Raw genomic sequence first — 24,376 nt, forward strand, 5'->3', positions numbered from 1 at the left:
CTTCTGTCTAGGACCAAGGAGTCTTCTTCTCTATGGCATGCACGATTTGGACATCTATGTTATCAGTAGCTTCAACAGGCTGCTAGGACCTGTATGGTGGAGGGTTTATCAGCGCTACGCTCCTCATCAGGCGTATGCGAGGCTTGCCGGATGGGCAAGCAACACAGGGTTGCCTTTCCGAAGCAGGCATCCAACAGAGCTTCGACACCACTTGCACTGGGTTACATTGATCTATGTGGCCCGATGAGCACTCCATTTTTGGCTCAGAGTTTTTGCTTGTGCTTGTGGATGATTTCAGCAGGTATACTTGGGCTTCGTTCTTAAAGCTCAACTCGGAGGCTTTCAGTTTTGTTCGAAATTGGAAGACGATGGTTGAAAAGGAGGAGGACTTGCACGTCAAATGTATTCGCTCAGACAGAGGGGGTGAGTTCACCTCGAAGGACTTTGCACAGTGGTGCAAGTCAGAGGGCATTCAGGGCCAGCTGACTACTCCTTACACTCCTTCCCAGAACAGAGTTGTTGAGGGGAAGAATCGGACTATCATGGAGATGGCTCGTGCGATGCTTGCGCATGCTTCTTTGCCCCAGGTTTACTGGGTAGAGGCGTGCAACACGACGGTTTACATCCAGAACTGTTCTCCTACCCATGCTTTGCAGGACATGACTCCTTATCAAGCTTACTACGGGCGCAAGCCCTCGGTCTCACACTTTTGAGTTTTTGGGTGTCCGGCCTTTGTCCATGTGTCAAAGGAGAAGCGAAAGAAGTTAGACTTCAAGGAGACGAAGCTCATCTTCCTCGGCTATTCACGAGAGTCTGATGGATATCGGCTTTATGATCTTGATGCAAGACAACCACAGTTAGCCGTGATGTGACTTTCATGGAGCTCTTCAGCACACCTGCAGAGGGGGCAGTATCCAAGCCTATACCTTCCCTCCTCCTCGTCCACCTCCTACACCTGATCCTACCTCTGTTCCTGTTCCTGTTTGTGTACCCTCTACACCGCAGCAAGTTGCTTCACCCGATCATGCCATGTCAGATTCCCATTCTGATATGGATGATGGTTCTTCTTCGGTGGAGGCGGTCCCACCTCGCAAGGAGAAGTTAGTTCTTGGCTGGCTTTACTCTACGGTTTCTTCCTCTGGAGTCACGAAGTTACCAGACTCGCCAGACCCTGGATAGCCTCGACGTTCTGCACGCCTCAAGGATAGGCAAGTTTATGATGGCGTAGAGTTCGTGAACTTTGCACTCATGTCTCAGATTCAGGCTTCACCAGTTGAGCCTTTCTCGGTGGACGAAGCACTCCAGCATGATTGCTAGCAGCGTGCCATGCATCTTTCACGCTTGGACAAAGCACATTTAGGTGCAATACCAGTATGTTCGGGAGCGGGTTTTGGTTGGAGATCTTCACTTGGAGTATGTTCCTAGAGCGGACAATTCAGCAGACATCTTCACGAAGGCTGTACCTGAGCGGGCTTTGGCTTCTCACCTTCGACTCCTCTGTGTTGTCTCAGCATCCGATGTTGAGAGGGGGTGTTAGAGTTACACCACCGTTGCTTCGCCATTATGTACGGCTAGTGATTGTCCCGGGTTGGCCACCCACCGCACATCATGTAGATTGCATGGGCGGACACTTTTAGCCCGTGTCTGGCTACTCATGTTTCTGAGCCTGGTTGGGTGCACACATTTTTAGCCATTTTTGGGCTTTTATGTTTGCACCAGTTACACATTTTGCCCTACCTCAACCTAAGATTCTGTAAATAGAATGCTTAGGGTCTTGTAGTCATATAGATTGAGATTGTGTATTGAGAGCATCATTTGTAGAGCATTTGTGCTCTCTCTCTCTCTCTCTCTCTCTCTCTCTCTCTCTCTCTCTCTCTCTCTCTCTCTCTCTCTCTCTCTCTCTCTCTCCAACGTTTTTGGCGCACGTGGCTCACACTCTTTCCGCTGCTCAGTCTCACAAGTTGTTGGGTGGGTTCTTGCGGGATTCGTCTTTTGAATCCATGTGTGTCGTGGTAAGAGAATCGGATTTCCCGGTAGCAGAGAAATGTCTATGCTTTGATACCACTGTTACAGACTTGGACACCCCAAGTCGGAAATTTGGCACAATACACGCAATAATCACTTAAAATTCTTCACAACTTTAAAACTTAAGTTGACACGGTCCGACGTAATTTTCGTGCTCAGAGGTATCCCCAAAATTTGGTACCCCTGTCGTTATTTATTTTTATATGTAACAATTAAGAAAAGTACAACACCCGCGGGACCTTTGCTCTTAGATTGCATCTAGATGCTCTGAAGAGAGACCCCAAAGGGTATCCTTACAAGGGATGCCCCAAAAGTAGTTAGACTCAAAAGCAACTTATTCCAAAAGCATATGGTCCCAAAAACTGCCAAAAAAGAAGCCAGTGCAAATTACGGAATTTCGTACAGCAGCCACGACAACATGTCAATGCGTAATGTGGAAATCCGTACTACTGTCACGTGGCACATGTCTGCGCGAATCACGGGTTTGCCGTTCAACATGCCACGTCATCTCTCCGTGTTGTCTGTGCATGTCAGCGGTTTGTCCTTTGGTGGTCATGCCACATGAGCACTTTGTGACACTCAAAAATCTCAGAAGTCAGATCCAACAGAATCAATAGAATGGTAAGAGCCCCAATTACTCTTCTCAATCTTCCACACACCTAGAGCACAAAATTCTTCACTTAACTGTGATAATTTCACGTGCACATCTAACCCTATGTGCATGTGGACAAGCTGTACTTCCTATTTCTAGGGTTTAGGACAGCCTAAGAAGTTTTCTAGCACCCTTGTGAGCCTGTACGGAGGACGTGCATATCCAGGCACTTTAGAGTAGCTGCATACCCTTTGATTGCACATGAGCAAGGTGTAGGCATTGAACACCATTAGTACCAAGCCTAGGTAATAAGTGCATACGAAGCACCTCTTATCATACGAAGCACCTCTTATTAGTAGTACATCAACTTATTAATAAGTGACATTTTAGCATCATTTTATAAAGTTGTGGGGGCTCAATCTGACATTGCTTGACCCAGACTTTTGCACCTATATAGGAGACCCTAGGGGTCACCTCTCTAGATATCCAGTATCCGCAGTACAAGCAACAATACAAGCACCCGAAGCACAATGAACCAAGGAGAAGCACGAGTAAGAGAGACTTCTCAACCAACCAACCTTGGCAAGGACTTGATGAAATACAATGGGGGCCTTGGGGTGCTTATATACTAGCCTTAGGGAGCATAACTATCCTCCTTAGGCCCTACCCAAAGTTTGACAAATAAGTAAAATAATTGCCTAAAACCAAAATAAATGTTGGGATCACATTGGGCTATTCACTTGAGATGCGACTATAACACCCTCTCTGTAGCTCATAGTGGACATAAAAGTCGATCAAAAAGCTACCATGGACACTCTTAACAATAGCTGTCATGCTGGATACAAGATTTGCTATTGATAACGTGTCACGACTCACCCGAGAAAAAATGCCATCTTGAGAACCGATTGCCTCATAGAAAATTGAACTATAAACCACACTATGTCCAATAATCCCCACTTGTGAAGTGTGAACACATCACGTTCAAACTTTCCTAGATAATGAACTTTGAAACACATTTTGTCTATAATCGAGCCAACAACAATGGGTTAGTGCACTCATCCAAGCATTGTGAATGTTAGTATCTGGCCACTTCAGTTTGAAGAATATGGCATTTATCTTCTTTTGAATCTAGAAAGGGTCATAATATCGCATACTTAGCTTCGGAAAAAGCTCCTCCTTTCCCTTTCGTTTCCTTAGGCGTGCCTTCTCAAATCGTAAGAGCACCCAATCATCTTCCTTCAACTACAAGTTGCGTCAATGTCTATCAGCTGCCTTCTTATGCCGTGTTTGAGACTTCTCAAGAGCCTTGCGAACCTTGGCAAAAGCAGTGTCGAAATCTCTCGTATACTGATCCGCTTCAAAAATCTTATCCCGTGTCTCGCGAATTCTCTGATCTACCAGCTGATTCCCTTTTCCTTTTTTTTCCTTGTGCCTCGGGACCTGTGGGTAGCTTCACTAGCTTCCCGTGTCCATCAACACGTCAATTTCAAGCATCGGAATCCTGAGACGCACTATCATGTGATCCCCTTTCTCCGGAATCTTGTGATGAACTTGCATCTGGTTCCCTTAGTTCGTCGGTGTTAGGGAATAAAGGCCTAAGTGCCTTGTATTTACTAACTTATAAGTTAAAAGACTTATAAGTGAGGGGGCCCAAGTGTGAATGGCCCCCTAGTCACTTACTCATATACTCAAATGTGAAGCCCAAAAGAAATAGCGTGGCTTTTCCCAAAAATTCAACGAGCTCTCTCTCTCTCTCACGTTTTTCCCTGCGCAAGCTTCTTCTGCGCCACTCTTCCCTTCTCCTTCACTCTCATTGCATAGGACAGCAAGTGGGCTCTCTCTCCTGCTCCCCCACACATGGTATCAGAGCTTTAGGGTTTCCAAGAGAGCCATCTTCGCAACACAGATCAGAATTCTGTTTTTGCTCGCTGCGGGAAGGATATTCAACCGTTTTCGATCAACTCTGTCGCGAAGGGATCCTCTCACCGTGTAGAATCGACCTCCGGTGACAGTTTCCCCAAAATTAGGGTTTCAAAAACTGGCGAACAGCAGCCTATTTCTGCTGAAATTGACCAATTTCGGGGTCAATTTGATGCAATTTCATTAGGGCAAGTCTCACAGGTCAATCTTACAGGTGTTTCCACTAACGAGGTTCTGAAAATTCAGCAAAACAGGTGTCTACAGGTCTGATTTTTGCCCTAAAACAGGGAATTTCAGCAAGCAAATGATGTATACACCTTGTGGAAACCTTTGCTAAGGGTTTGGCAGTGAATGTACGCCGTTTTGGGGTGATTTCGCGTGAAATTTGCTCGCTGTTTTTCTGTAACAGCAAGCTGTCTTTTGCCCGATTGCGCACATTTGGGTGTGTTTAGGTCGGCAAAACAGGGTTTCAGTGTTTGCAATCACTCAGAATGGCTTCTAGCAGTGAAAGTGGCAATTTGTTGCACATTCGCAAGCTTGAAGGTGCCCATAACTTTGCTATATGGAAGAAGCAATGTTATAATGTGATGTTGCAGAAGAAACAGGCGAAACCTATTAAGTTACAGGGTGTGAAACCGGTTGATATGGAGGTTGAAGAATGGGAAGAAGTGGACGAGTTGGCTCGCTCCACGATCATGCTTTCGGTGTCTGACAATTTACTCTTCAATGTAGAGAATGAGCAGACAGCATGGGGCATGTGGAAGCGTTTAGACGAGTTGTATGCACAGCAGAGTGCTGCAGTAAAGTGTATTGGCTTAAGAAGCTTATGGATCTCCGCATGAAGGAGGGCACGCACATGTCAGTGCACCTCAATGAATTCAATTCTATTTTCAGCCAACTGACAGAGCTGAAATTCACGATTGATGAGGAGTTCAAAGCTACTTTTCTGCTATGCACATTGCCCGAGAGTTGGGATGTATTCCGGACAGCTCTTAGTAACTCAAGTGTGTCACTTAAGTATGCAGATGTAGAGAGTTCTCTCTTGATGGAAGAGATGAACAGGAAGAACACCACAGGTGGGTCTTCTAATGCATTGCACTTGAGAGGCAGGTCTCAACAGAGGGAGAAATCTGACAGTAAGGACAGGGCACGCAGCAAATCTCGTAGGAAAGATGTTGTGTGTCATCATTGTGGAAAGAAAGGGCATTATAAACGGGAATGGTATGAGTGGAAGAAAGAGAAGAACAAGGGTGCTGAAACTGATGCAAAGGACAAGGGAAATGCCAAGAAGAGCACTGTGTTGATTGAGGAAATCAATGTTGCTAGTAGTTGTGACAGTGACAGCAGCACTGATGTACTCAATGCCTCTTCTGTGGATGCACATACCCTTGCTATGGGTTCTGATGTGGACATGCATACTTGGATTCTTGATTCAGGTGCCTCCTTTCATGTAACACCTCATAGGGATTGGTTTACACAGTACTCAGGTGAGGTGCAGGGCACTGTTTATTTGGGAGATAACTATGCATGTGACATTGCAGGTATTGGCAGTGTCCAGTTTTCCTTTGCTGATGGTATGACTTTTGTTTTGCACAAAGTGCGCCACGTGCCACAACTCAAGAAGAGTTTGAATAGTACAGGGCAGCTAGATGATGCAGGCTATCACACCACTTTTGGTGAGAGCAAGTGGAAAATTTGTAAAGGGGCCCGGATTGTAGCCAAGGGTTGTAAATCGGACACTTTGTATCCTTTGCATGTATCTAGTGTGCGTGACCATGTTGTCGCCGTAACCGAGCAGCCAAGTGTTTCTTTGTAGCATGGCCGGTTGGGACACATGAGTAAAAGAGGAATGGAAACTCTGTCTCGTTGTGGTTATTTGCCGTGTTTGAGGTATGCTGATTTTTCTCATTGTGAGCACTGTATTTATGGTAAGCACAGTCAAACACCGCACAAAAGGTCTATTTCTTTGAAGTCTGACAGGTTAGACTTAGTGCATTCCGATGTATGTGAAATGCCACAGTTGTCCTTAGGGGGAAAGAAATATTTTGTCTCGTTTATCGATGATGCTACACGTAAGGTGTGGGTGTATCCAATACGTGCTAAAAGCGATGTTTTGGATACTTTCAAGAAGTTTCTTGCGTTTGTTGAGAATCAAACTGACAAGAAGCTTAGGTCTTTGCGCTCAGACAATGGGGGGGAGTATGTATCAAAAGCATTTATTGACTTTTGTGCTACTAAAGGTATTAAAAGAGAGCTCACGGCTCCTTTTAATCCCTCTCAGAATGGAGTTGCAGAGAGGTTGAACCGGACTATCCAAGAGAAAGTTCGGAGTATGCTGTCACATGCTGCATTACCTCATGGTTTTTGGGCAGAAGCTGTGCAAACAGCTATTCACTTGATTAATCGCTCACCTAGCAAGGCTTTGGGTGGAAAGGTGCCTGAGGAGGTGTGGTCTGGCAAGCCACCCTCATATGCACATTTAAGAGTGTTTGGTTGTGAGGCCTATGTTCACATCCGGAGTGAACTGCGCACCAAACTAGAACCAAAGTCTCATAAATGCATTTTCCTAGGATATGGTGAGGATGGTGAAATGGGGTATAGATTATGGGATCCCGCATTATGGAAAATCATACGCAGCAATGATGTCATCTTCAATGAGAATTGCATGCACAAACAGCCCACAAAAATCGAGGAAGTGCGCCGGGTTGTTTTTCGTGAAGATGTTACATATGGACAGCCAAGAAGGCCCAATGTTCAGCAGCCTTTACATGCTGAAAATGGTGCTGAAAATCAGCCCCAACAAGTTGCCATTGATGCACCACAGGTAGGGGAATAGGTTGATGCTCCTAGACTGCCCGTTGTTGCGATGCAACCGGCTGAACAGCCTGCTGTTTTTGATGGTTTACAGGCTGAAAATCCACCTGTTATGGATCATTGGGTGCGTAGGTCTACTCGGGTGACAAGGCCCCCCGATAGATATGAACCGTCTTTGGACTATGTCATGCTTACTGATTGTGGTGAGCCGTCTTGCTATAAAGAGGCATGCAACGGGAAGACAGTAAGAAATGGTTCAAAGCAATGGTTTCGGAAATGCAGTCTTTGGAGAAAAACCATACATGGGACTTGGTTGATTTGCCTAAAGGGCATAAGGCTCTGCCATGTAAATGGGTTTACAAGACCAAGGTCACATCTGATGCTTCTTCTAAGTACAAGGCACGTTTGGTTGCTAAAGGGTACAAGAAAAAGCATGGTGTTGATTTTGATGAGATTTTTTCTCCTGTTGTAAAGCTTGCCACATTACGTCTTGTTTTAGGCCTGGTTGCTTCTGAAGATATGGAGTTAAAGCAAATGGATGTCAAAACAGCATTTTTGCATGGCGATTTGCTTGAGATAATCTTTATGATGCAGCCAGAAGGTTTTGTGTCAAAGGGGCAAGAGAAGAAAGTATGTAGACTCTTGAAGAGCTTGTATGGTTTGAAACAGTCTCCCCGTGCATGGTATCACAAGTTTGATACATTCATGAGGTCTCAAGGATACAAGAGAAGTAATTCTGATCAGTGTTTGTATATCAAAACGGCAAGTGATGGATCTCTTCTATTGCTGATTTTGTATGTTGATGACATGCTTATTGCGGGTAACAATGTCACGGAGTTGGATGCATTACAGCAAAGCTTAAAGAATCGCTTTGACATGAAGGATCTTGGTGATGCTAATCATATTTTGGGCATGCGTATCTCTCGAGATAGACTTCACAGGCGTCTGTATCTATCTCAACGAGATTATGTTAATAAGGTGCTACATCGTTTTCATATGGATGGGGGAAAGGCACTTGGTACTCCGCTGCCTCCATATGTAAAACTGACTGCACATGACTGCCCAAACACAGATGATATGCGGGCTGACATGGCCAAGATTCCTTATGCATCAGCCGTTGGCAGTTTGATGTATGCTATGGTTGCTACACGTCCGGACATTGCATTTGCGGTGGGAGTGGTAAGCAGGTACATGAGCAATCCTGGCAAAAAGCATTGGGAAGCAGTGAAGTGTATCTTGAGATACTTGAAAGGCACTAAAGACTTGTGCATTTGTTTTGGGAAGAGTGAGACATCTGTGCATGGCTTTACAGATGCAGATTTTGCTGGACATCCAGATTGCAGGAAGTCTACCTCTGGATATGTGTTTACATTCACAGGAGGTGCAGTTTCTTGGATTTCTAGACTGCAAAAATGTGTTGCTTTGTCTACCACTGAGGCTGAGTATGTGGCTGCCACTGAGGCATGCAAAGAAGCTTTGTGGCTCATGCGTTTGGTAGAAGAGCTTGGCATTAAGTCACCGGTTCCTGTGCTACACTGTGATAGTTAGAGTGCTATTATGCTTGCAAGGAATCCTGTTTTTCATGCCAAGACAAAGCACATAGAGGTGAAGTATCATTTTATCAGGAGTGTGCTTGATGACAAGAGCATTACACTTGTCAAGGTGCACACAGATGACAATCCTGCAGATCTTTTGACCAAGAGTCTTCCAGCAGAGCGGTTTGCATATTGCCCTCAGATGATGGGTGTTGGATGAGTAAGTGCATGATCAGCTGATGTATCATAGTTAGTTGATTCTTTGATCTCCCAAGGTACATTGCCTTTAGGTGGGAGGTTGTTAGGGAATAAAGGCCTAAGTGCCTTGTATTTACTAACTTATAAGTTAAAAGACTTATAAGTGAGGGGGCCCAAGTGTGAATGGCCCCCTAGTCACTTACTCATATACTCAAATGTGAAGCCCAAAAGAAATAGCGTGGCTTTTCCCAAAAATTCAACGAGCTCTCTCTCTCTCTCTCACGTTTTTCCCTGCGCAAGCTTCTTTTGCGCCACTCTTCCCTTCTCCTTCACTCTCATTGCATAGGACAGCAAGTGGGCTCTCTCTCCTGCTCCCCCACAGTCGGAACCTTCGGATGTGCAACCATCTGATTCTCTAGAATCGTGTGATGAGCTGTCATGCGGTTCCCCTAATTCAATCTTTTCACTGGCAGACTCTTGCCTTGTTGAGGTGGATACTATTCTGTCCGCAGGATAAGTCAACGAGCCGGCATGCATTCCAAATCGTTTTTAGCATGTCTCATAAGTCTCTGAATGGAGTCAGACTTCTGGTTCAGACAACATTCTCGAATCTCTTTTGGCAAACCACATCAAAACCTCTCAATCTGGTCTTTCTGGTAAATAAGTATCCCAAAACCTCTGGCAATAGTCATCCAATGTATCTTTCTTAGTCATTCTCAATTACCTCAAATTGCTTCTTCCCCGTCGAAGAATGAATGTGTTGTTGTAGGCAAACTTCACCAAGGGCAAATACTTTTCCCATTGAGTCTTTTGATTTTTTCTCACACGAATCAACCTGCAGTTGACGTTTGTACTCCGCTTTGTCGAGATTTCCCGCTAGAAATTTGACAAAATCTCCGTTGGTTTTTTTTGTTCTCACGTTGGGACTCTCTTTTCTTCATCTCCCCGCAAACCAAAGGTTGGAGGGGTGTCGTCTGTCAGATTTACCGCGAGAACCCATGTGTATCGCAGAAAGGATCGGATCCTCGGTAGAAGAAGAATCGTTTTGAGCTTTGATACCACTGTTACAGGCTTGGTCATTCCAAGCAAGAAATCAATAGCAACACACGAACAACATCTGCAAATAATTGAGGCCCAAAAGCAAAGGCCAAAAACAACTGCTCTCAAAAGCCCACGTGGAAACTGCCAAAATCTACCATCGCAAAACGTGGAAATCCGTACAGCTTGCCACGTCATCATGTTAGGACAATTTGCGGAATTGCAGCTAGAGTTCAAGCTTTTGATGTTTTGGGTTTAGGCCCCTTGGCTGGTGCTTATAAGCTGGGCAGGGTTAGAGGTTTTAAATTCTAACCCCCTAGGCCCCATGGCCACATCTCAAAGTCCTTCTGGGTTCAGTCTTGTCCTTGGCTACTTCCTCTGTTGGGCACGCCACGTCACCTACTTGTGACAAAGTCCCTCTGAGGTGAAGTAGAGGCCTTCATTTGTGTCTATTACCGCGAAGGGAAAGAGGATGGCAGAGCTCTACTGACTGCAAGCCAACCTGGGGAGTGATGAGCACGGAGCGGTGTGTGCAAGTGATAGAGCACGCGAGGAAGTGCAGGATTGGAGAGGGGCGAGTGCGTGTAGAGTAGAGGGCGCTACAGATCGAAAGAGGGAGAGAGAGCAGGAGCGCTACACGATATGGGGGAATAAGTGGGTGAGTTAAAATTAACTCACATTCCCTTTATTAAAATGTAAAGGACCAATTTAAAGTTAGTGGCCAAGTTCAATGTGAACTTGGCCAAAGGTTAATAACCTTTAAAACTATACACAAAGGGGCCCATTTGGGCCTTTAACCCAACAACCTCCCGCATAAATGGCGCCTTTAAGCTACGTGACTCCCACCATCTCTATGCATAGATGATGTTGTGCTTTGGATAAGCACTTAGTGAGAGCATCTGCTGGATTTTGTGATGTATGGACATTGACCAATGTAATAAGGCCATCAAGGCAAACCAAACTCAGTGTATAGGCGTGCTAACCAAATAGCTTCTTTAGAAGCCTCAGTGGCTGAAATATATTCAGCCTCTGTAGTAGACAATGCAACGATCTTTTGCAATCTAGAACACCATGAAACAACACCTCCCGCAAGAGTAAACACATAGCCACTTGTGGATTTCCGTGTATCCACATCACCAGCCATGTCAGAGTCACAAAATCCCTTCAATTCCAATGGTCCTTTACCATAGCAGAGGCGTTTGTTTTTAGTCCCTTTCAAGTACCTCATAATGGACTTCACTGCATCCCAACGCAACTTGCCTAGATTAGCCATAAACTGGCTCACAACTCCCACTGCATGGGCTATGTTAGGCCTAGTAGCCACCATAGCATACATAAGTGAACCACAAGCTGAAGCGTAAGGCACACTTTGCATGTCATTGGCTTCTTCCTTTGACTTGGGACAATCATCCTTGGAGATCTTGACATATGGCTGTAATGGCACGCGAAGAGGCTTTGCTTCAGCCATGTTAAATCTGTCCAGCACCTTTTCAATGTACTTTTCTTGCGACAAATACAATAGACGCTGGTCTCTTTGCCTTCTAACACGCACTCCAAGTATATGTTCAGCTGCCCCAAGGTCTTTCATTGAAAATGCACATTTCAGCTGCCCTTTAAGAGCATCAACAGTGCTTCTTTTCTTTGCAGCTATCAACATATCATCTACATAGAGCACAAGAATGGTAGGGCTGCCGTCCTCATCACGTTTGGTAAACAAACAATGGTTTGCATGGCTTCTTTTGTAACCATGTTTAAGCATGAAGCGATCAAACTTCTTGTACCACTGTCTACATGATTGTTTTAGCCCATACAAGCTTATATTTAGCATACATACCAAATGTTCCTTGTCAGGAATAACAAAACCCTTGGGTTGCTTCATGTAAAGCTCTTCTTCCACATTACCATGCAAGAAAGCGGTATGTACATCCATTTGGTCCATTTCCAAATCAAGAGCAGCCACTATGGCAAACAATACACGCAAAGTGGTCATCTTTACAACAGGAGAGAACGCTTCCTGAAAGTCTATGCCCTTGGTTTGAACATATCCCTTTGCAACTAGCCTTGCCTTATACTTGGGTTTTGCATCAACAGTCTTGATTTTATACACCCATTTGTTAGGAATAGCCTTCCTTCCTTTGGGCAATTTCACCAAATCCCAAGTATGATTAGCATGCGAAGCTTTAATCTCTTCCTGCATAGCAAGCTACCACTTGTCGCTGTGCTCTGCCTCTTTATACGTAAGAGGCTCTCCCTCATTTGTCAACATAATGTAATGCAAAGAGGGATCATATCTGCTTATAGGCCGTCTTTGACGAGTAGACCGCCTCACCCAATGATCCACATTATCCGGCTATGGGTTTACATGAGGTGGCATGATAAAATCATCAACAATGGGTTGCTGTACATCATTTTCAGCATTGTTTTGTGGCTGCAAATGCCTTTCAGGAGCTTCAATTTGCTGCCCAACATCATCTGGCTCAAACACCACTGGATCATCTACATTTTCAGCCATATGTGGTGCATCCTGAGAGTCAAAGATAGGCCTAAGAGGTGGCTGGTCATGCTGAATTTTGACCTTTTTATGGTCATGCTTTGAGGCACAATTGTTTTGAAGCAGCCTTGCCTCATTAAAAACAAAATCCCGGCTGCGTATAACCCTTTTGAGCTGAGGTAACCAAATCGTGTAATCCATTTCGCCTTCTTCACCATATCTCATGAAAAGGCCTTTAATGGATTTGGCATCTAGTTTACTCCTCAACTCAGGTCTAACATGCACAAAAGCTTCGCAACCAAAAATGCGTAAGTGATCATATGAAGCAGGCTTGCCAGACCAAACCTCTTCAGGGATGTCACCTTTCAAAGACATGTGAGGGGATCGATTGCATATATGCACTGCAGTTTTCAAAGCTTCTCCCCAAAATCCATGAGAGAGATTAGCTGTGGACAACATGCATCTCACCCTCTCACAAAGTGTCCTATTGAATCTTTCAGCCACACCATTAGCAGAGGGGCTGTATGGCACAGTAAGCTCTCTCTTAATGCCCAAATTTTCACAAAATTTGTTAAATTCAGCACTTGTGAACTCCCCCCCATTGGCCGTACGCAAGCATTTTAGCTTTCTACCTGTTTGGGTGGTCACAAATGCATGAAATTTCTTAAACGCAGCAAAGGCTTCATCCTTAGATTTAAGCAAATAAACCCAAATTTTCCTAAGAATGATCATCAACAAAGGAGACAAAATAGCATGCACCTCCCATAGACTTAGTAGGCATGCTACATACATCAGAATGTACAAGATCAAGCACACAAGATTTATGAGAGACACCAGAGTAATAAGAACGGTTTACTTGCTTGTCATATTGACATTCATTACAAAAGTCAAGCTTTGTGCCTTTAGCATCAAGCTTGTTCAAAGTACAAAGCTTAGAAAGGCCCTTTTGGCTCATATGGCCTAGCCTCTTGTGCCATAACTCTATGTGAGAGTTAATTTCAGCCAATGCAATAAACTTGCCGAAGCCTTTCCATGCATGCAGTAAAGTGTCCCTTTCTTTGTGCCCTTTACAATCAGCCTTGAGCTTTTAGTCATTTTCATGATCCTCTCTCGCAGCAGCAGCAGCAGTAGAGAGTGTGGCTCTCTTACCAGCCGTTTACTCAGCATATGGACTGTTTAAGATTCATGATTTTTTCACTTGAGAATGTTATTTCTATTTAATGTATTTTAATTGTTTTGGGCAGTAGTATCTGGCTGCTTGGTTGTTTACATGGAGTTACGCTAATTCGTGGCTGGGTCAACTTGTGCAGATCCCTCGTTTTGCCTTTGAGAAGTTTCCAGGCGCACAACCAGTTTTGACTACACAAATGAAATCTGTGGGTGAGGCCATGGCTATGGGTCGAACGTTCCAAGAATCATTTCAGAAGGCGGTTAGATCTCTAGAGACTGGACACTATGGATGGGGTTGCGAGAAAGTGAAAGAGCTGGACTGGGACTTAGAGAAGTTGAAGTACAGTTTGCGTGTGCCAAATCCAGATAGAATGTATGCAGTGTATGCTGCTCTCAAGAGGGGAATGAATCAGGATGAATTGCATGAGCTTACATTTATAGATCCATGGTTTTTAGCCCAGCTAGGTGAATTGTTAAAAGTGGAAGAATTTCTCGGGATGACTAGCCTAACAGAGCTCACCAAGGAAGACTTGTTTGAATTGAAGAGAAGAGGCTTCAGTGATAGGCAGTTGGCTTATGCCACTGGCACTTCAGATAAAGAAGTTCGTGCTCATCGAATAGCTCTTGGTGTAATTCCCGCGTATAAGCGTGTTGATACATGTGCTGCAGAATTTGAAGCCAATACACCTTATTTATACTCTTCATACGACGACGAATGTGAGGCATCTCCAAATAGCAAAAAGAAAGTGCTGATTTTGGGGGGTGGCCCAAATCGAATAGGTCAGGGTATTGAATTCGATTACTGCTGCTGCCATGCATGCTTTGCTCTTCAGGTAACATGTTTAAACAGGCTGTAAATGTTGTTTGACAAGTGTTAAGAAGTGTTTTGAGCTTCAGCTCGCATGCTAACCTTTCTGTTTCTGATGTTCAGGATGCTGGGTATGAGACAATTATGATGAATTCTAATCCTGAAACAGTCTCTACAGATTATGATACAAGTGATCGGCTCTATTTTGAGCCTCTCACTGTTGAGGATGTACTCAATGTCATCGATCTGGAAAGGCCTGATGGAATAATTATGCAGTTCGGAGGACAGACACCTCTGAAACTTGCAGTTCCAATTCAAAGTTATCTTGATGAATTCAAGCCAGAAGCAGCCAGTGGAGAGGGTTTGGTGAAGATATGGGGCACATCCCCTGATTCAATTGATGCCGCGGAAGACAGGAAGAGGTTTAATACCATACTTGATGAGCTTGGCATCAAACAACCTCCTGGTGGCATTGCAAGAAGTGAAGAGGATGCTCTTGAAATAGCTGCAAGGGTTGGGTTTCCTGTTGTGGTTCGTCCTTCCTATGTGCTGGGTGGACGTGCTATGGAGATAGTTTACTCAGCCGACAAATTAAAAGCTTACCTTGCGACAGCTGTGGAAGTAGATCCAGAAAGACCTGTTCTCGTGGATAGATACCTCACTGATGCCAGTGAGATTGATGTGGATTCTCTGGCTGATGCAGCGGGTAATGTGGTGGTGGGAGGTATCATGGAGCATATTGAGCAAGCCGGTGTACATTCTGGTGATTCTGCATGCACTATTCCCACACTGACTGTTAGTGCGCGTTCCTTATCGGTCATCAGAAAGTGGACAACGGATCTAGCAAGGAAGTTGAAAGTGTTGGGCTTGATGAATTGTCAGTATGCTATTACAGGATCAGATGATGTGTATATTCTTGAAGCAAACCCAAGAGCGTCCAGAACAGTACCATTTGTGTCTAAAGCTATTGGGCGCCCATTGGCAAAGTACGCAGCACTTGTCATGTCCGGTTTATCAGTGCATGATATTGGATTCACAGAGGAGATCATCCCAAATCATGTCTCAGTGAAAGAAGCAGTGCTTCCTTTTGATAAGTTTCAAGGCTGTGACGTGTTGCTGGGTCCAGAAATGCGCAGTACTGGAGAAGTGATGGGCATCGACTATGGGTTTGACATGGCGTTTGCCAAGGCACAGATTGCCGCCAATCAGAAACTTCCGCTCTCAGGTACTGTTTTTGTAAGCATGAATGATCTGACCAAGCCGAAGGTTTTACCTATTGCCAAGGGTTTCTCCAGTCTTGGTTTTAGCATCCTTGCAACTGAAGGCACAGCAGCTTTCCTAGAGTCACAAGGCATATCTGTAGAGAGGGTTTTGAAACTCCATGAGGGCCGACCACATGCAGGAGACATGCTTGCAAATGGGCAGATTCAATTGGTGGTCATAACAAGTTCTGGAGATGCCTTGGACCAGATTGATGGGAGACAGATACGGCGAATGGCGCTTGCTTACAAGGTTCCCATAATAACAACGATTGCAGGGGCCCTGGCAACTCTTGAAGCTATCAAAGGGTTGAAAAGGAGCCCAGTGAGCATGATTGCATTGCAGGAGTTTTTTGGGGGGTGAAGAAGTCAGAAGGATGCTGAGAGCGTTCTTTCAGTGCACCTTTACTCCCCAGAGGGTCTTTTGTTGCCAGCTGATGCGGTGGCTGGTTGAAAATGAGGTAATGCATTTCTTCACCAATGTCACTAGAGCTAGTCTGGTACCTGACCTGTGTCTGAGCAAGCCATGATTCACTGACTTGCAGCTGTGTAATGTTCTTCTAAAAGCAATTTTGACCTCATATTAATGTGTAATGTTTTTTGTGAGTGTAATCTTGTTATTTGCCATGCTTCTGAGTGACAGCATGCATTCTATCTCTAGTATGTCCCTATGACAGCAAAAGAATATGATTTAGTTGAGTATCTTCAGAGATGCTGCTGCTTGCTATTTATTTTCTCTAGTGCCACCAGCTGTTTCGGTTTTTTTTCCAGAAGGGTCAAGGGAGGAACAACTGGCCTTGTTGCAGCTCTTGCGCATGCTCAGCTGTGGCATGGGCAGGACAGCCGAGAGAATGGACGAGGAGATTTATTAGTTGGAGGCTGCCGTGCAGCTATGGCACAGGCAAGGAAGCCGAGAGAGGGCTATTGGGGGGACTGCCGTGGAAGGTGGTTTTGAGAGCGAAGGAACTAATGATAGAATTCACGCAGAGATTGCTAGGCAGGAGCTTGTGGGAAGTAATCGCGAGGGTCGGTAGGTAGGGAGAGGAGGCAGAGAGGGTCAAGTGCTAAGGGAGGGAGGGCGGATGGGCCAGCATAAAATTCAATAGAACCTCTTGCAAGCATAAAATCTGAAGGCATGCTGTCATTCGCTCTTGTTGTTTACTCTCATGAGTGTGTGAAGAGGCAACTGTAATATCGTTTCTATCACCCGAGTGGTAGATTGGTTGTTTCCCTCTTTGCACCTCATCAGCTTTTAAAAGATGAAGGGGGTGTGGAGTTTAATTTGGGTCACTTATTGTGTGTTAGATTTATGGTGACCAGGTGGGGGACAAGGTGGGGGCCGCTTGAACAAGAACGGACTCGAAGGAGAAGGAGATGTTAGCATGGCTGTGAAGTCATGCAGAGCACAAGGAAGGGGGGACGGTGTGATTGAATAGTAAGGCGGTTGGGAGATCACATCGAAAGATGGCATGAATAATAAAAAGGGGTGTGTCATTTTTGTGTGTGTGTGTGTGAGAGAGAGAGAGAGAGAGAGAGAGAGAGAGAGAGAGAGAGAGAGAGAGAGAGAGAGTTGTGGTTGCATGCATGAGCATATTAATGGGTACCTTTAGCTCTAATTGTTGTCTTTGCACCTGCAATAAAGAGGAAAAAATAGATTGGAATTACTGAGCAAATTGAAGAGAAATTGGGAACATGTGACTGTATATGATGAGAGGGTATGCACCATAACATGCTATAGAGAGGGAATGAATTAACAAATGAAGTCAACAAAGAATCTACACTGCCTTTGTCCGTTTGTCACATCAAGGTCGGCCGTTGGTGGTAGCGCAAAAGGTTACCCTACTGGTGAGTCACCTGGACCCATCCTAAGTGAGTGAAAGATTGCATTTGAGGGGATACATGAAAGTTGAGAAGCCTTCCACTTTGTGTAAGAGTACAACTAAGGATGGAATATTGGGAAAGATCCCCAAGATTAAGAGGGGACACAAAGTGGCTTGAGGAACTAGAGCACATGCCTTGCAACACTGGCAGAGGTGGTTTTAGCTCGTTTAAAGAATGTATAAAGGTGGGTAGGAAGTAGACATTAGACATTGAACAACAATGGGAGACTCAAAATGTTTGTCCTTGTACTCGAGAGGAAAAAGTCTTATGTAATACATCTTTGAAAGTGACAATGCATTAAAGAAACGAGCCAGAATTTTCATGCTGTGACAAGTTTGACAGGTTCTCTTGTATTACTTCCCCCATACTTAGAAATGGACCAACTGACAAGAAGTAGCTGTGAGAGAGATGTTTAGAATCTGATTAGACACATTATACATGAGGATGAATCACAATCTCTCTCTCTCTCTCTCTCTCTCTCTCTCTCTCTCTCTCTCTCTCTCTGTGCATGCGCACACGTCTCCTTCAAACTCGACTGATTCAAGAGTACTGACATGGTAGATTCACAAGTACAGATGAAATAGTAAATATCCAAGTAAAAATTATGCTGGAAACTATGTTTCAATGTAAGAAATACTCTCTAAAATTTAAAGTACTTACATTGGACATGCTATCTAGCCGGCTATGTGATCAAACGTCTAATGTAGAACACATTTTGTATTAGACATTTTGAACCACTAGAGCCGGCTAAATAGATAGCATGTCTAATGTAAGCCGAGTAAGTTGCCACTATGTAAGTACCATCACTTATCATAGCATCGATCTCCTCCTATCTGAATTAGAACCTTGTAGGAGTTATGCTATGCCTGTGAGTTGCAGGAACGAGTTCGCTGAGATTTGCTAGTCTTTGTAAGCACTATCTACGAGAGTATCATGCAACCAATAAGGTGACTTGTCGTGGGGTTCTACTGAGGGGTGCTGCTCTAGAAGAAATTGTCATCTGCCCATGGGACGTTTGTTAGACTTTGTCAACTTCTCTACTAAATCATATCCATGTCTGTGTAACTCTGGCCGATGCCGACGACCAAGAAAAACAGGAAATGGCACTCTTCGGCACTATCATCTCCCATTCTAAAAATCATCCAAAGCCACGAACTCCCACGTGCAACTTAAGGTGTAGGGAAAGGACATGCATTGACCTTTGTAATGCAAGTGACCAAATGGAGACCTACGAGAGCCGGGAGCCATATTGGGAGCTGCATTGTAGGGAAAGGTCAATGCATGACCTTTCCCAGCCGTCATGTGTTGGGGGCAGGGGGGCTAGGTGCCAATTTGCTTAAGCGCACTGTGAAATGCTAGCAAAACGACCAAGATTGTCAGGTGCATGTCATGTTCTCGTCAAGGTCTGGGGTCGGGGTGCAATGCCTCTACTTGCGTTTCCTCATTGAAATATACACAAGAAGATTTAGAAATTTTCTCTAGGAAAACGGAGTCTTTTCCAGTGTTTTCATACAATGAATAACATCATGAGCTTTTGCTCGAGAGGCACCGCATACCTAGCTAGGCATGCGTTGCCTCCCTCGCATAAGCTCATGATGTTGAGGTAAGTCACAATGTGGGAATTATTGTGAGAATTTGTCCAAAACTTCTTGTGATAGCTATGGAGTTGTTAGATGCACGCCACATCAGCAGGCAGAAGTTTATTCACCTTGTCCAATAACTTCGTGGGAGGTCAGCGGCGGAATCTGAACTGGACTGCTACAACTCAGCACACAGAATTTTTAGAGGTGCATGCAATTATTGCGCAAAAAATCAGCAACCAGAATCTGCGCTCAGTGTCAGCATGGCATGCAGGGGAAATTTGTGCGGAGTCGCTAGCAGCCAAAATCTACGCTCAGTCTCCCTCCCCCCGACATTTGATGGCCGGGAATGGTCCCTTGCAGACCATTCACTCGAAATCCATGCTCCCGCATGGCTCGCGGCCTCCGTCTGTCACCATGCAATCCAAGCCCTCCATCCGCTCACGTTTCGTGTGTAAATTCCAGTGCTGCAGTTGTTGGATGTTCGACAAGTAAGCTGTTGCAATTTGAGTGATGATGCCCAATCAATTAACGTCATATCAGCAGTTGGAATGACTTTGTGAGCCGACAAGTCAGCACGCGGAATGTCACGTTTAACCATGCAGCCCATATTGACACGTCCGTGCGAAGAATACATGGGTCACAGCCCTGATGCCTGCAGATGACTATTTCGCCATTGTCATTTTTGTTAAGGCAACGACAACGATAGATTTGACCCTAATTCCCAACATAGAACATGGGCTAGGTTTGTGCCTTAGGGCTATATCGCACTCTTCCTCTCGCATAGCTACATTGATTCTGAATTGAAATTGGGCAAAATGGAGGTGAAAAATACTTGATTCTTATATTGAAGATTAGCATAAACATAAAGAAGACGTCCATATGTTCTTTGGCTTTCCAAAGAACATTTCTTTTACTCAATCCTACTCTCCCTCTCTCTCTCTCTCTCTCTCACACACACACACACACACACACACACACACACACTCTACTACTTGCTTGTAGTTTTTTCAACATCAAACTAAGCTATATTATGCCATAAATTGTCGACACTCTAAGTTTAAAAAGTCCCACACCTTTTTACTAGATATGGGATAGAACCCTTAAAATGCTATGATAGTTACAAGGCGTGGTTAAAATACTACTTACTGCCCTCATTTACTATGCCATGAGGCACTATGGTAGCCCTACTGTGCCGGACAGCATCGCAGGCGGCTACTCATCCGCGAGTCCCTCCATGGGGAGCTCGATCTACTCAGTACGCTCTGCAAGTAACTAGCCATGAGTGATGGCAGCCTTCCTTCTTCTATTTAAAGAGGTGAGGGCGCATTCTGCCTCTCAGTTAGCTTTGTGTGTGTCCTACTTGCGTTAAGTGTGAGGATTGCGTGTTTTTTACCTTTGTTGCACCAAACATGGAGCTTACAACACAACCAACTTAGGTTGGCCACTAATCTTAGCATTAACGATCTCGTTTCTGTCATTTTTTTGATTTAAATGGTAACCATTGTTGCATAAAAAGCCTATACTTAGTAGTGCTATACTTAATGGTCGGGTTGGCTCTACTTAGTAGTGCATGATAAAATGTGGATGGTTGGACCATTGTATGGTTAGCTCGGTTTGTCAATAAGAAGCATTATTGAGGGGTGTTGTTCTTCGTTCCTTAGCCTGGTAAGGTCCAGTATAGTGGTCGGCTATAAATGGCATCATATGATAATAGTTGGAAAGGTTTTTTTGGGACATGACTATGTTATTGCTACTGGTTTTTTAGCCGTTGTTCATTATTCATAACAAATTGCAGGTACATAGTGTCCAAATTTTGGGGGATAAAGGGGTTTCTTACCCGGTATTCATTGTTTCTTATTTGCTAATGATAACAATACATAAACAAATACTTGGAAAAAGTATTGGGCGGCATAACCTGTCGCTTAGCATGGTAAAAGGAACCACCGGGTGGTTGGCCTTGCTTAAACAGATTATGACACTTCTGTGGATTGTTTTTCCTTGTTGCTTAGCCGGGTAAAGCCCATTATGTGGGTTGGCTAGGTTTATATTGCAATGGCTGAATGAGCTAGTAAACATGTGTTAAATATGATCTTGCTATTGCTTTTGGTGGCTCTGCATTGACCATTGATTGGGGGTTAGCCGATTGGCTTGTGGCATACTAGTTGTTACCTTACTGTTTACTGGTTTTTTTGGACTTGATAATGGTACTACTTGTTTTCATTCACTTAGCGCATGAATTACTGACAAAAAGTGGGGTTGTTTCCCGATTGCGTATTGACTTTCCGGTTATAAGTCGTTTAGTGGATTATTTTGGGTGGGGTTCCCATCGGCTGCAAACTGTCACTAGACTTGGTGGTTTACTGATTTTTTTTGGAGGTTATGCTATACTATTTCAACATTCCTATGGACGGGCTTGAAAAAACACTTACTTCTTTCATGCACCTGGTCTGGCTAGATACCGTGTTTATATCTAAAGATCTCTGCTAATTGGCTTACTCATCTGGGAATGAAGGTAAGTAACGTACAAAACTCGAGGAAGGAGAATGCCATAAACCCTAATTGGGGTTAAAACTTTATTTTGTCATAAACAATCAAAAACCTCTTTGATATTTTTAAAAGGAAATATTCTTTAAAGCTCCTTTTGCTTTATGGCAAGTGAGAATTGGAGCTTCATAAAAAAACAATGGAGCCGGTTCACTTGGATTGGAAGGTGGTATGGCCTTCTGAACATAACAAAAACCTTAAACTTTGGGTGATAAAAATCTTTAATATAAATACTTTGGACTTAAGCTTGAAAGTTTCTTTTTTTTTTTTAAAAGATGGACATGAATAACAACTGGTATAGTCCATTTGATACCTGTAAAACACATTCAAGGTTAACGTATCTGTTGACTTGTTTGGATGGATGTAAGTAAGGACTCTATCTTATCTTGGGAGGTTTTTTTTGGCTTTAAGCAGTTGTCCTTACATTATTACACATACACCTACGACAAGGGAAGTACTTCTGATATCTGTATACTGGAATGAAGCTTCATTCATATAAACATTGTGCAAAGATAATTCTAAGATTGAGTTGTTTTTGTACTTATCATTCCTTCTCTCTGGAGCCAGCTGTCTCTTGAATGTAAGACTTCAATTATGTCTTATTATTTATAATAAAACAGCTATACACACACACGCGTGCGCACACACACACACACACACACACACACACACACACACACACACACACACCATGTCTCGAGTTTAAAACTCATCCTATAGTTCTATGAGTGCTTGAAAAAACCTAGGTTTAGTATAGTTCACCCTACAACTTTTGAAATTCCTCTTTCAATTTTGAAGGCGAGAAAATATTTGGTGTAAAAACCTTCAAATATAGTCAACTTAACACTAAAATTTTTCATGTGTAGGTTTTTCAAGTTTTTTGAAAAAAGCTTATTTCAAGCATGGTTAGGAATGTCTCTCTCTCTCTCTCTCTCTCTCTCTCTCTCTCTCTCTCTCTCTCTCCTCTCCTCGTGTCCATTCCTCGTGTCAATGGACACGAGGAGGAGAGAGAGAGAGAGAGAGAGAGAGAGAGAGAGAGAGAGTTAAATGTTATTTTGCCAATTAACAAAAAAAGCATGTTCCTGATCAGGCAAAAGGACAACGGATTTGGATGGCCACGACCTGCTTCCCATAGTCAGGTGTGGGTTGAGCTTTTGACAACATGGGCCATAGAACCAATTTGCTACGCTGAAGTTATGAACCACTGGTAGTTTCTTAAACTTAAAATTAAAAATTTGAAATCTGTATAGCATGCTGCTTGACGACCAGGCGTATATCCACTCTATATAACACGGGTCTTAATGACTCGGGGGTGGTGGGATCAACGATGCACACTGTTGTGCATGAACCTCGAGGAAGGGTGATGACTGACAAACAGTCAACGCGATGCCCGCAATTTGAACCCAGGACCTCACACACAACAGCCCAATGGTCTAACCATGGGCCTGTGTGGGGTTTCTTGTCCCCAAGGCTATTTCACTTCCTCATAAAGTGAACTGGGACAATGGGATAAGTAAACACAAACAAAAAGCGTAAACAAAGACAAATCGGACAGTGTCCGAGAAACATGCTTCATTTCAACGCCGTTGATCCCACCGCTCACACTTCATTTAATATCCCATGTCAAATAGTCATGAGCGGCGTGTATCCAACCTAACTACCTCCTATACCTCCAAAGAGCCATGCATTCCTAAGGCCTCATGTAGGCCACAAGATAAAGAATTAGGAGTAACCCATTGCACTAGTAATCCCAATCCCAAGTCACTGCTAGGATAAAAACAATGATATGGAAGCATAGAGTTAGAGAAAGAATGCACGAGAGAGAGAGAGAGAGAGAGAGAGAGAGAGAGAGAGAGAGAGAGAGAGAGAGAGAGAGAGATGCTTGAACCAACCAATATGCTGATAAATTCGATGATTATACAATGGTGGCTAGGTGCTACCTTTATACTAGGCAGGGGGACCTTAAATACGCTCCTCAAGAATTACCCGACCCATTATCATGTGAAATAAGTAAAATAAATATCACATTGGGAATTCCAATGAGATGCATAATCCTCAATACCCCTCTGCAACTCATAATGAACTAAATAGGAAGAACAAGTTGATGAAGAAGCTACGATAGACACCCCAGTAGAAGGACTTTGACTATTGGATGCACCTCAACGGATTTGCAACTACCAACCCATCATTGAAAAGAATGCCATCTTGAGCACCGGTTGCCTCCTAGAAAGTTGAACCATAGACCACACTACATCCAAGAATCCTATTCGTGCATTGTGAACACATCCCGTCCAAGATTTTTAAGAAAATGAACTTTGGAACACACCTTGTCCGTTATCCCGCCAATAGTAATGGATTGTGTCCATAATCTCGCCAACAATAATGAATTGTCCGCACTACATTCACATGTTTTGTATATGTCATGTTGGTTCCTTGCCAGATGCAATGTGCCTTGAACTCCAAAAAGAAAAATGATGACTTGAATTTTGATACACGGGTCCAAATCAATTATTGGGAG

The 24,376-nt window shown here is 43.9% G+C and overlaps 1 protein-coding gene across 1 annotated transcript in view; it reads left to right on the forward strand.

Annotated features, from left to right (window-relative positions):
• CARB (carbamoyl phosphate synthetase B) overlaps nucleotides 1–16,462 on the forward strand; it is an 80,412-nt gene extending 63,950 nt beyond the window's left edge. The window contains exons 2-3 of the mRNA XM_086511166.1: nucleotides 13,924–14,616; nucleotides 14,715–16,462. Coding sequence (XP_086367292.1) covers nucleotides 13,924–14,616; nucleotides 14,715–16,214 — 2,193 coding nt within the window. The 3' untranslated portion in view covers nucleotides 16,215–16,462. The remainder of the gene's footprint in view (nucleotides 1–13,923; nucleotides 14,617–14,714) is intronic.
• The last annotated feature ends 7,914 nt before the right edge of the window (nucleotides 16,463–24,376 follow it).

The sequence above is a fragment of the Adiantum capillus-veneris genome, chromosome 4 (genome assembly GCF_014529385.1).
Source record: "Adiantum capillus-veneris isolate H3 chromosome 4, ASM1452938v2, whole genome shotgun sequence".
NCBI classification, from domain to species: domain Eukaryota; kingdom Viridiplantae; phylum Streptophyta; class Polypodiopsida; order Polypodiales; family Pteridaceae; genus Adiantum; species Adiantum capillus-veneris.